The following is a 14,342-nucleotide window of genomic DNA, read 5'->3' on the forward strand; positions in this document are numbered from 1 at the left end:
ACGCTTTTGAAAAGACTCAAGATAAGTCGTCATAGGCTCGTCACTCATGACTCATAGGTGAGAAAATTCCTATGGAACACAAAAGCGTTGCATAATCTAGAAGAGTCAGTGAGATAAATGGAGTCCTCTCTACCTTAGATCGCACGAACATATTTGAACCAAACAGACCTCTTAGTGCGATAAGTTTTCAACGAATGTTTCCTTAATTAATTTGGTGATTTTTTTTTAGATTTAACTATTTCGATCACAATAATAGCTTAAAATTAAAAAGGTTGGTCTTGTGGAAAAAAAGAGTACTAAAACGGTTTTGACTTCATTACTTTCGATTGATATCCTTTAATGAACATGGATTAGACAGCTCTAGCTAATTACGATAACTAATGAGTTAGGATAAACAATAGGAAACTGACACATGGAGCATACAGGGAGACAAATGAAGTAAGATAGGCTTTCATTGAAGGACCTTGCTGGTTGAAACTTGAAAGAGAAGAAAATGGTTTTAATGTGGCAAAGCACAAGAAAAGTTAGACATCATTTTGCTGTTGGCCACACTAATCTATCAAGATTATGTATGATTATGTCTTTTCTTCTCTCTTATCTTACCAATTAGATTGTGCCATAGAATCAACCATACAAGCCCTCTTTTCTCATTTTTAATCAAACTTGAGATATTTGTTTGCCTTCTTTTCTAAGTTTAATCTTTTCCTTAACCACAAATAACAATACACCAATAGAATGGTCGCTATGCGGAAAGCAAATGAGGCAAGCAAAAGGCAAAATCAGAATAACAATAAACAAACATATGGATTAAAACATTGTTCGCAGAAATAAGAGGATTCACTAGAAACTACGATCATTATTATTTGATCTATGAAATTAAAACGATCGCAACATTTTCAAACTTTAATAAGATAGCCTTTTGTTTTTTAATTAAAAAGAAAAATAAAATATAGTAAAAGTAAACCTAATTCAAAATAAGAGTAGGATGATTAAGATTTATAAAACAGAAATATAAGTAATTAAGTACCAAAAGTTAATATAATTGATATAACTAGACTTTAAAATATGATGATTTAACTGATAACAAAATAATATAAAATATTATATTCAAATAAATAATATTTCTTAGAACTTTGTTTTATTAGTTTCATATTAGGTTTTAATTTATTTTATATTACTTTAGTTTGTTTTGTTTTCCGCTCTATTTTACAAAAATAGATTATATTAGATTATAAATGGGTTATATAACCTAAAAGCATAGGTTACTAGTCCATGTCTGTTAATAAGGGCATAATATATTTATCGTGAAGTACTATTTTCAATAAACGAAATGAACTTGAAAATTATTGGAAAAAAAGAAAGAAATAAAACGGGTCCTTAGTACAAGTGCATGCATGTGCTAATGTTTTCTTGATGATGAGATTAAATGCTGAACGGGCCAATTAAGATTGAATACAATTAAGATCCTTCTAGTTGGGCCCTCTCTCTAGTGACTTCATCCTCTTGATATAAATGTACTATACTACTTTTTTTGTAAGTCTTTTTTCTCTTGCAAGTCATTTCACCTTTTCTAATTAATTAAATTATTGAGTTATTATTACGACAAAAGGCCTATAGATCTTCTATCAGAGCATTTCCAGTGGTGTTAGCCATGAGAGTATTTGAGAATAGTTTTTTAATTATTTTTTCAAATTTTTTAAAAAATATATATAAACCAACCGCAGGTGTGATACCACCACCTATCAGGCCTGATTCTGCCTTTCCTTGTGTCTCCTACACAGTCTGCATTACGAAAAAAATTAGATTTCTTACTTTTAAGCCAGCACGTGTTAAAAATTGATCCTTGTTTAAATTTTTTTAGATATTAATCATTAATTTTTAATGGACTCTACATATTATTATAATGATTTAATGTTAAGGATTCACCCGCATGGATTTCTATTGCGGGTGCTCTCAAAATAACCAACATATTTAAATATTGTGCACTTTCACAAACCTTTACTGGATGCATCTTTTTGTTAGTCACTACGAAGTATAATTGGTAGTTGTATTAGATGGTCTAAATATTTTTGTTATGGAAACTATTGTTCGGAGACCGTAGTAAACACTAGCAAAACACATCGATATATACCTTGAAAAATGCATGTCTTGTTTTTTTTTTTTGTAACTCATGCATGTCTTGTTATTGCGATTCTTGTTTTTGAAAAATTATTTTTGTGCTTCTTCAGCATTAATTAGTTTCGTGTTAATTGCCAGATATGTACTAATACAAACGTACATCGAAACCAAAAGCGCCGTCAGATCATTTATATTCCTTTGTTAAATTTTGATAAAAATGGGAGCCCTAGGAACAAAATAAGACCTAGATTTAAGGAGAGATTTTTTGTGTGTACAATACTATAACAGACGTGTTAAGTGTACAGGCTCTTCTTCACATTTTGTCGGCGAAGATTTACAATCCTCGTGAGTTTGTGATGATGGCAAACGACAACGACCGTTTGACGTAACCCGTCTTCGCTTCTGTGCTTAGAGAGAGACACTCAAATCACACTAGGGCACAAACCAACGGAAATGACAGTGGGACTTTGGGCTTAATACGCGAGTCCGATATGAATTTATTTTTGGATTCATTTTAAAAAACCTAGAGTACTATTTAGAACTAGACATCTATTATTTATATATTAGACTTTCACTTGTCTAATTTCCAATGTGAAAATTAGATTCACATCTCTCAATAATTAGTTATGAAAAAGAAAGGAGGGCTGAGTTGAGAGAACATCTCATACAATTTTCTTTTCTCACGGAAATACTTAAATTAAAAGCCCAAAAGAGGTTTTTATTACAATGGTTTTTATTAACAATGATACTTCCAATATATAGCTACAATGTAAAACTTCTTTTCTAATGCATGAAGATTAACCATGCAAAGTATTCATTCCTTCCCCACCAAAACAAGGGTTCGTCTAATGTTTTATGTTGATAGCTGCATTTATATCACTACTTATTATTTCAGCTATCCTACAATGTTTTTATTAACAATGATACTTCCAATATATAGCTAAAGGTTCACTCTAGGGGTGAACCTAAATATTTCTCTTAATGTTTAGGGTTTAGAAATTAAGATTTATGATTTAGAATTTGCATTATTCTTTTTTAGCTATTTTTAAAAATATTTAATATTTTTTATTTAATTATCCACATGTCATTTTGATTGGTTATAAATCAAGTGGTGAGAATTTAAAGGTTCACCACAGGGGGTGAACCCAAGTTTTGTCCATCAATTTTACTATGTGCCAATAACATAAAGAGAAATACTTAGGTTCACCCCTAGAGTGAACCTTTAGGTTCACCCAACCAATAGGATTTCGTTATTTTATATTCAATATCTTTTAAAAAAGGAAACAAAATATTGTCAAATTTTATTATATTTTTAAAATAAAAAATAAATAGAAAATAATAGTAGTCGTAAAAAAGTTTTTTTTTTAAATACCGTCAGCAAAACACTAAACCCTAAACTCTAACCCTAAATCATAAACTTTAAATCCATAGTAAACTCTTGGATAAATCCTAAATCGTTGGATTTTTTTTTTAAATATTTTTAACACAATCAGTAAAACACTAAACCCTAAATACTAAACCCTAAACCCTTAGGTAAATCATAAACCCTTGGATAAATCCTAAACCGTAGGATTTATAATTTATCCAAGCATTTTGGATTTACCAAGGGTTTAGGGTTTACCCAGGGGTTTAGGGTTTAGAATTTAGGATTTAGGATTTAGTGTTTGGCTGACGGTATTAAAAATATATTTTTCTAAAACGTACTTTTGCAATTAATATTAATTTTTATTTTTTAGTTTAAAAATATTAATATAATTTGATAATATTTTGTTTTTTTTTTTAAAATACTGAATATGAAATAATGAAATCCTATTAATTGGGTGAACCCAAGAATTTCTCTTAATACCCATGATATTATTTAAGCATGAAGAAATATAAACGAATTATCATCTTGTGAGTATATTGATGAATTAAAAATCACTTAAATCGTTAATTCTCAAATTGTTTGCATGTATGATCTTAGTGGAAACATGCATAACTTCGGAAAATCACTGAATATTGAAAACAAAGAAAATGCATTTAGTGGTATAACGTAAAGACATCTTCCTGTTGAGTAGTAGTACGTAGAAGATATGCATGCTTCGTCAAAGTTAATCTTTCGAAAGGACAAGATTAATTAGTCTGAAAACTTTGAAAAAAATAAAAATAAAGATGCATGCTCCTAATCAAATCAAAATCAACGCCTAAGAAATCTGAAATCGGATATGGTTTGCATATAATGGAAGGGCTACGGCGGATATATGTATGATTGTCATATAATTGTGTTATCGATGATGATCAAATGATGGGTCTTAATCATGCATGATCATAATCGAATATGTTCCATTTTTAAGGGGATGCGCTAATATTATATAGTGCAGTTAACATAATGTTTTATTTTCAATGATACACTCCAAGAACGTATTGATTGGTATTAGACTATTAGTTTTTTTTTTTTTTTGCTTAAAATTAGACTATTAGTTTATCAAGTATGATTAAAAAGAAACTCGCTACAATTGCAAAGTCTTTCCTATATTCTTTAAGTGGTGGATTATTTAATTCGAAGTATCTTTTGACAGCCTTGGTTCGAGATATTCTACAATAAATCAACTAGTTCATTTATTTTATTTTATTGTGTTTGGTTATAAGACATTCATGTCGGTTTTGATTATTTTTGTGAGAAGGGACCTCTTGCTATTATTTAGCGAGTCTTCTTTTCGGACTCCTGCATGAACAATCGTATTGAACAATATATTCTCTGCATAAAGGCTTCATAATCTTGCGGATGAAAAAAATAATTCCACTAGTTGAAGGCAGTCAAAGAAATGATCAGAAAGGTAAAAGAAGGGTACGAGGCATACGACCAGTAATTAGCAAACATAATGTATCTGAATTCGGAAATAGAAGTATGACTTAACTAATAACGAATTTGTCCACATATATTATTATTATTAATAGTCATTTTTGTCAAAAAATTACAATACTATTATTATATATATTCTTATTCAAAAAATAATAATATATATATATAGTCTTATTCATTTAATTTCTTTATTTAAAATTTATGGTAAACATGTTCATCAAACAATATATTAAGATATATAACCATATCTACTAAAAATTAATATGGAGTATATGCACCTATAATCTCACTCATCTCTGCTTTTTATCAAATTTAATCATTAACCAATTCCAAACGTACGTGTTGTCTGTAAGCAAGACTGGTAGATGCGTTACATATTCACATACTAAAATCTTAATGCATACATAAAAAAGCAACGTGATAAATAACTGTAACTTCATGACGTTAAAACTCATATATATATACGTATAGAATATAATCTTGGGTCCCAATAAACAAATGGTTTATCGGTATAAGAGTCTAACGAGTGGCCGTCTCTAGATAACGTAAGAAAACTACAAAATTCAATATGTGAATATTAATTTGAGGGAAAATTTGGGTGAATGGACAAAGAATATACCCTCTATTATGACTGATTTATAGGCCAGAAAGGGAGAAAAATGCCAAAGAGAAGTGTGTCAATTTATATTTTAAAATGCATAAAGCAAACAAAAGAGTCACTTGATAATTCTCATTCATATGAAGAAGTAACCATATTTTTCAAGCAAATTTTCTAAATTCCGTTATTCAGCAATTTAATCCCATTTAATCATTTTTGGAAACATTAACCGTTAATGACAATTTCTTGCTGGTTATGAACCATTTCCATTATTTCCTTTAGTTGATGCGATCATCTTAACAAAGATTAAGTCCTCATTTAGCATTTGCTTTTAATTCATTGCAGAAGTCTTGCATGACGACAACGTAGAGCTCTTCTTTTTCTTCATTCTTATCTACACACAACCATCTAATATGTTACTTTAATTTAATTGTCCCATTCTTGTAAATAATTTTTGTACAACTCTGACCGCTCTAGTAATAGGTTTGGGTTGATACTAATCTTTTAGTAAATCGCCCACTCTAAACATTTCAATGAATTTTGTAGATTTTTGGAAAGTAGATGCACCTGGTGACATATATAATCAGATAAAAGGTTTAAGATATATTTTGGAATTTTATCACTCAGAGTTTTAGGAGCACACTTTGCTCATAATCAGATAAAAGGTTTAAGATATATATTTTGGAATTTTATCACTCAGAGTTTTAGGAGCACACATTGCTCCAAGCTCTCGTCTATGTGCGACTTTGACACAAATTTTGTAATACTCATGCCATCTACATATATGTGGAATCCTTATCCACATTGTTTCATCTTATATATAATCCGTTAAATGTTTGTTGACTCACCATGAGTATTCATGACTCACCATGAATATTACCACATACTATTGTTTTTTTGATGATTTATTCTCAGTCAGAAAATACACAAAAAATATTTATAAACAGTCATGATATTAAAAATTACTCTTATCTTGTTAGCACGCTTAATTATGTTTTTATGTCGTTCTGCCTTACATGAATGTATAGTTCTTCAATAAATAATTGTTTGTAAACCTCGACTATCTACGAGGAGAAAAACATTAAAAAAGGGAGGAGGAAAATTCACTTTCATATAAATCTCCAAAATGTAAACTCTGTAAGAGCTGCTGAGGTCATACCATTTTTTTCGCCTGCGTGTTGGTAATATAGGCTCATGAACATGAATCAGCATGTCTCCGTAGTCCGTAGAATCACACTTCTAGAATCAATTTTAACTCTTAAACAAAAGATAGTTTTTGGCGACTGATTGAAATGATCATATTTTTATTGTTGCATTTGAATGTATGAAAATGGGTCAGGTCAACAGGGACACGACGAATGTATGATGATTGGAGTGATGTAAAATGTCAAAACTACATGAACTCCATTTCTTAACCATGCCTCTCTTACCATTGGTGTGAGCTAATCCGATCGTGGACGAATTAAATTCTTTTTACAAGGCCTAAAAATACACACTTTTGCCTCTCTCTCTCTCTCTCCCCCCCCCCCCCCCCTTCTACCTCTCCCTCTCTTCCTTTAAAAAAATTATAGAGAGAGAACAAATAAAAGAGTGCATAAAATTCAACAAGCCCTTACTAAGAAAGCGACTTTTCTTTGTCCTTATTAATACTCTCTCTCTCTGGAGTTCCTTTACTTCATTTTGTCCACCTCTCTCAGGTTCCATTAACCTTCAAAAGTTTCATATACATTCTCTCTGCCCGAAACTTTTTTTCTTTCAATACTTATAAAGAAAAAGAACACAGCTTTCCTCTCTTCCATTGCACCCTGACACAGCATTGCAACTTTAATCAACAAAATGGGAAGACATTCTTGCTGTTACAAACAAAAGCTGAGAAAAGGCCTTTGGTCTCCTGAAGAAGACGAGAAGCTTCTCAAACACATCACCAATCATGGCCATGGCTGCTGGAGCTCTGTTCCTAAACTCGCTGGTAATATTTCCTCCCTTGACTTCATGAGCAAAACATTAAAAGAAGGCATTTTTAATGTTTATAGTAAACTAATCCGAGCCTACTTTACAGGTTTGCAGAGATGCGGAAAGAGTTGCAGACTAAGATGGATAAATTACTTGAGACCTGATTTAAAAAGAGGAGCTTTCTCTCCAGAGGAAGAGAATCTCATCGTCGAGCTTCATTCTGTCCTTGGAAACAGGTAAGAACATAATCATAGGAAACAGAGGATCATGTTTACGTTTTTTGCCCTCCTCTGTTTTTTGCCCTCCTCTGTTTTGATCATGTGTATGTGCTAAGCTTCCTCTGTTTTTGATCAGATGGTCACAGATTGCTGCGAGGCTCCCGGGAAGAACCGACAACGAGATCAAGAATCTATGGAACTCAAGCATCAAGAAGAAACTGAAACAAAGAGGCATTGATCCAAACACACACAAACCCATCTCCGAAGTTGAGAGCTTTAGCGACAAAGACAAACCAACAGCAACAAGCAACAACAACCACAAGTCTCCTAGTTCCTCATCTGCAACAAACCAAGACTTCTTCCTCGACAAGCCATCTGATTTCTCAGACTACTTCGGCTTTCAGAAGCTTAACTTCAACTCCAACCTCGGTCTCTCTGTTACACCTGACTCTTCTCCTCTCTGCTCCATGATCCCGGCTCAGTTTAGCCCTGGGAACATGGTTGGTTCTGTCTTTCAGACTCCGGTTAGCGTAAAGCCTTCTATTAGTCTTGCTCCGGACAATAGCGCAAGCTCTGTCTCCGTAGGTGATCATGTGTTTCCGACAAACAACACATCGAACTTCTTCGACAACGGTGGATTCTCATGGTCAGTCCCAAACTCTTCTTCTTCTTCACTAGTTAAACCTAATCATAACTTGGAAGAAATGAAGTGGTCAGAGTATTCAATGAACTCACCGTTCTTCAATGGGAGCGCTCAAAACTCTCAACCGATCTACATCAAATCAGAGGCAGAGTACCTAGCCAATGTTTCGAACATGGCAGATCCTTGGAGCCAAAGGCAGAACGAGAACTTAGCTACACCTGAAGCAAGTGACGTGTTCTCCAAGGACCTTCAGAGAATGGCCGTCTCTTTTGGTCAGTCCCTTTAGGTTTCTTTTTCTTTTTCCTAATTCTAACAGATGTAGAGAACAAAAAACATATACAATACATGCATACGTATACAATGGGTTCAAGTGGTTTGTATATTCATGGGGTAAACAAAAATGAGCTGTTTTATTTTTATTTTAAAGTGTGTTTTATACGTTAAATATTCTCCTATCTTTTGCAAACCTTTTAGTCTCGTACTATATAGTTTTATATTTATTGTTTTGTTGTTAATATTATGATGTATATTATCCTCAGATGATTCCAGAGGTCTGTCTGTGTTTGCAATTAATCTGTTGAAGAACAATGATGAATGTAATAAATTAGTTTCTGTCTGTTTCCGGAACGAGTTGTGATCCAGAGTCACATCCTTCACCATTTTTCAGACCTGTAACTAATTACAAGACAAAAGAAAACATAAAATTAAGGATGTGACCTTAAAAACATGAAGGAAGTGATGGGATGGTTTTCATTTTATCATAAAGTCAATTGATTTACTTTTTATAACACATATGTTTTTTTTGAAGATTCCATTCTAAAACAACTACCTTCTACCTTTTTCGAATTAACCTAACGCAATAACTCGACCAGTAAGTGAAAAAGTATCAAATGTTTGTTTGACTTTAATTTTAAAGTCGACATTGTATTTTATCAAACATATTAGTATAATTTTAAAATTATAGAAATGAAAGGGAGAATATTTAAGAATTTGTTTCTCATTTGAAAATACAATAATCAAATTTCTCGAATAAAATATACTAACGGTATATTATCTTCAATGGTATATGTAAACTATTTACATAACAGATTAACAAGGTTTATATATTATCATAATATACATTTGCTTTGTAATAAGGTTTAGTGGAACGCCAGAGTGCATGTGAGCCGAATAATTGGTGCTACATTGAACTAATCATTGTGTTAATTTTGATTGGCGTTTGTTATGTAAGTATGATTAATATAAACACTTGTCGTGGTTTGTTAACAATAAAAAAAAGATATCTTGTGAGTAAACAATGGAGAATGTCGTGGTTTCTTTTTGCTCTCTTTTCTTCTCTCCTATAATTTATTTAACTATATAGTTTGACGTCGAAATAACTTTTTATATCAATTATCTTAATACAACGACGTTTGGATATACGGAAACGTGTTGACATGCTGATAACTGGACAAATTAGCATTCTTTATTCTTTGAGAGGGAAGCAGTGCCGGTCTAACGTTTAACAATGCCCTAATCCAATTTTAAAACTATGCCTTTTAATATTTTGTATTGAAATTATAAAAAAAAAACTAATATAAAAGTAATTTAAAATTTTGAACTAAAACAGTAAATATAAAACATTAAAATATATTTTTTTGCATTTTTTCATGTAAAAACATTCATTAAATAAATATAATCAATTCTTATAACAGTAAATATATTTTGATCGATAACAAAATCAATTTAGGTAATCTTTTAAATAACATGTTATACTACTAATAACTATTTTTACCTTTTAAAAAATTGTTATATGTGATGATCGATATTCTTATATTCTAAAATGCACACTAAATAATTTATATTTTTCATATAACAATCATTCTTTAAAAAACAAATATTATAGTAGGCGATCTAATCTATTTTGACATTGATTCTTGTAGAATAATAATTCCATAAATAAAGTACCACTAATTATGTTCGAATGAATATCACTTTAAAGAAATTTTCAGTATTTGAATTATGACTTGAAAATATCATAAGTAAAAATGCCTTCAAAATATCATAAGTAAAAATGCCCACTAAATAATTTATATTGTCATATAACATTCATTCTTTAACAAAAAAATATTATAGTTGGTTTTCTAATCTATTGTGACATTGATTCTTGTAGAATATTAATTCCATAAGTAAAATACCACTATTTATGTTCGAATGAATATCATTTTAAAGAATTTTTCAGTATTTGAATTATGCCTTCAAAATATCATAAGTAAAAATGTCCAATAAGTATAGTTTCAATTAAAAAATCTTATAAAATTATTTTTATCTATATAGTAACAAAAATTTATAGAAAATATGCCCTTTTAAATTGGATGCCCTAATCGATGGTTTGGGTGGCTTCCCCTCTGGGCCGGCCCTGGAGGGAAGCTTCCGAGGTTTTAAAATCTCATACTAACAAACAGAAGAAACGGTGAGAAGACTTCGAAGGTTTTATGACTGTTGACTAGATGATTGATTGATCGATTGGTAAGAATTATAATTTTTAGTTCTTACGACATACTGTCAAACATATTAGTCTCAGTAAACTATTCTTGCTGTCACAAGGACAATCAGTACAGTCTATGAGCTTGATTTTTTTGCCCTCTCGAAATACCAATCTCCAACAGCTACAGCAATCCCCTGTTTTTAAGTGACAAACATTATTTCCTCATGTAAATTCTTTTACAGGCTACAGCAATTTTGTTTTGTTTCTTACCTTATTACCCGCTTGAGAGTTTCCAGGAAACCAAGCATCTTGTCTCTCAGCTTGGCAATGAGCCCAGCCTGAGGTAATTAACACTCCATTCTTTCTTGTCGTCAAAAAGGCCTTTAACGCATTTAACATGCTCATCCTGAATCCTGTACTCCAAATTTGAAAACAAGAAAATTCTTAATCGATCTCCCTTTGTTTAGAAGAGCCGTCTCAAATTACTTGAAAATCATGCTTCATGCGCATATTTTTTACTTCAAGTCTTATATTTAGTTTGAGGGAATGTTTGAGTGCTTTAGGCTACATGAAAACACAATTATTTACCTTCCAAGACCTTCTTCTGAGCTGCGTTGCATCTGAACATAAAGCTGCAGTCATGCCAACTGCCACTCGGATCTGCAGATGGTGGAGCTATACTATTTCCATTCTGCAAAGAAGAAAAAAACAAGTTAGTACTTATAGACACGAAAAAACTCACATGAGTCATATATAGTGAACAAGAAAATGATGAAAGAAGATCGAGTAAATGGACCTGCCACGAATCAGATCCTGAGTTGAGAATATACAACGGAGTCATCACTTGATTGATTATGTTTTGAGGGAAAAAACACTGAAATATTGATACCATGTTAATTAAGCAAATGATCAGGAACCTAATCATTGCTTTATTACACAAGAAAACATATCAAGAGCAACGAGAAATGGATACCGAAGTTGGATCAAGATGATTTGTACATGTGCGGGGAAGCGTGTTTTGCAAACCCTAAAATTTTATAAGAATACTTTGTTAGCCTTCAACGATCTATGTATCATCATCAGTACATCATAATAACGTTAAATGCGCATACCTGGGTGTTTACGACACCAGAATACATACTCCTTAAAGTTCGACGTCCAGATATATCAACGCTTCAATTACATACAAGACATAACCAATGAATATTATACTAAATTCTCCATCTATTGCACAAAGAAAGCTTGAAAAAAACTCACGTATCGAGGAAGAAGCCAGCATCGCTCATGCATTTTACTTTTGTGCTTAGAGGAAACAAGCTCTTGAAATCATCGCAGCATAGAATCGATGAAAGACCCCCAGCAGAACAACCAGTGAGCAAAGCCTTAATGTAATATTATTTACACTAATTACTTGGGGATAAAGAAAGATACAAAGGAGAACCAAAATGTGGAAGAAAATTATATGTATGGACCTGCTTTGCTTGACGCATTCCCTTTGCCATCAGATCTTCCATGACACTAAAAATATACGTTTCCCTCTAAACTGAAGTTGTGCGGCCTAATTGTAATCAACTATGGTAACATCAAGTTAATTACTAATGATATATATAGAGAGAGAGGCAAATTAAGAGATCTTTATGTGGTTCTAACTAACCTTGTTTTCGCTGTCACCGCTAAAGGATGCACCATCACAGTACCGGACTTTAACTTTATTCCAGTTGTAAAAGTCTATAAGATTGATTTTCCACAAAAGAAGAGAATACATTCATGAATAACAGTTCCACAAACATCGAATCTTTTGTTTCATCAATAAGCGATATTGAGTAATACCTGGATTTTCAGCGGCTTTATTGCTTAGTATTCCCGTAAATGCTAACACTTTCTCCATTAATGTGGACGATCCATAACTACTTCTTTTATGGTACTGACAGTTCTTTACGCTGTCACACCATGCACCACCCTTTTAACAAAATTGGCCTTATTGATTTAGGGGATCGATTATGATACGTTATATATATTTTTTTTTTGATCGAAGATACGTTATATATATATATGCATGAAATTATATGTGTACGAACCTGCAAGTGAATGATCCAATTGTTTTCTCCTGAACCGTACCCACGATACAAATGATATCCAGGCACTGACCCATCCAGACACACTGCCACAACAAGGTTAACCTTACACCAATAAAATATGAATAAAAACCTTAAAATAATGATGAACCTTAAAGTAATGATGATGAAAAAAAAATGATGAAAAAAACTATGGTATCCATTGTTTTTTTTTTCTGGAAGCGTTTACGTTATATTTTAACAAAATTATTTTCTTAATTATAAACACAAATGAAACAACAACCCTTTTAATTTTGTAAAACTATTTTCTCACAATTACTGTAGGGATTTTATTTAAGAAATTAGAAAATGTGGATTTAATTTGAATTAGCCTTTATGAGAAATGAATGGGAGGAAGATTGTTACCTGCTCCTTTGGCAGCAGCGGCTTGAACAAGAGTGAGTCCAACCATCAGAACATTAGCAACATTGTCTTGTTTCTCATAAATATTTGTGTCGTTGAATCTGTTGAACGAGTCCATTTCATCAAAACCCATTACCCCATTTGTAAAAATGCATACGAGACTCCAACACCACGAAAACGAATTCATTCTCCTCTTAATGATTATCGAGAGGTATGTACAGTGGGTAGTTATATAAGTACAACTAAGAAAGCAAAACCATTGGTCCTGGTCATTTTTACATGCATGGAAACATAATGATAACATTAACTACCAGTCATAGGAGAGATTCGTTACCATTATTTGTTTCCTTAACTTGACAAAACAAATATTTAGCTTCCTTAATAATTAGCCTACCAATTTGTTTCTTCCTAAGGTTCATGATACTAATATCTCCTGAATTTTGTTGGTCGTTATTTTTGTTCCCTTGTTTTTTTTTCTTTTGCAAGGTAAAAGATTGGTAGGATGGTCTTTTGTAAGTCCTGAACCATTTCATTTTCCAAATGATATTAACAAAATTAGCAGAAAAATTGTGTCAATCCAATAAGTAAACAAGAGTAATCACTCAAAGTCTAACCATTTTTCTGCATTAGCTTATTAAACATCAAAGCCCAACTGAAAATTAGAGAGATAAACCCAGCCCACTAAAGACAAATGAAAATATTTGGAAGCTAGAAGCAAAAGCCCACAAAAATCGGAGGATATTTATGCAAATCGAAAGTTCAATAATAATTAATTACTAACAAATACAGAAAAGAGTAAGACAAACATTACGTGATAGATACATTAGGTAATAATGATTCCATTTATATTATGTAATCTTTTATAGAATCATTAAAATATCTAAACCGTGTAATGCCAAAACAAGTATAGGCCATCTTTTTTCAGTAGCACAGCCCTGATCCATCCGGTTTAGTATTCTATTCGTTGACCTTTGACATTTTTTTCATTCAGACAGAGGAGAGAGAGAGAGAGAGAGAGAGAGAGAG

The 14,342-nt window shown here is 31.9% G+C and overlaps 1 protein-coding gene and 1 pseudogene across 1 annotated transcript; one reads left to right on the forward strand and one right to left on the reverse strand.

Moving 5' to 3' along the window:
* The first annotated feature begins 7,157 nt into the window (after positions 1 to 7,157).
* Positions 7,158 to 8,994, forward strand: LOC108852399 (transcription factor MYB61). Its single transcript, XM_018625902.2, has 3 exons — positions 7,158 to 7,527; positions 7,618 to 7,747; positions 7,866 to 8,994. The coding sequence occupies exons 1-3, from the start codon at positions 7,395 to 7,397 to the stop codon at positions 8,656 to 8,658; spliced, it is 1,056 nt and encodes a 351-aa protein (XP_018481404.1). The 5' UTR covers positions 7,158 to 7,394; the 3' UTR covers positions 8,659 to 8,994.
* Positions 8,995 to 10,492: 1,498 nt separating this feature from the next.
* LOC130498835 (pectin acetylesterase 1-like) overlaps positions 10,493 to 14,342 on the reverse strand; it is a 5,540-nt pseudogene continuing 1,690 nt past the window's right edge.

Source organism: Raphanus sativus, chromosome 1, assembly GCF_000801105.2.
Source record: "Raphanus sativus cultivar WK10039 chromosome 1, ASM80110v3, whole genome shotgun sequence".
In the NCBI taxonomy this organism is placed as follows: domain Eukaryota; kingdom Viridiplantae; phylum Streptophyta; class Magnoliopsida; order Brassicales; family Brassicaceae; genus Raphanus; species Raphanus sativus.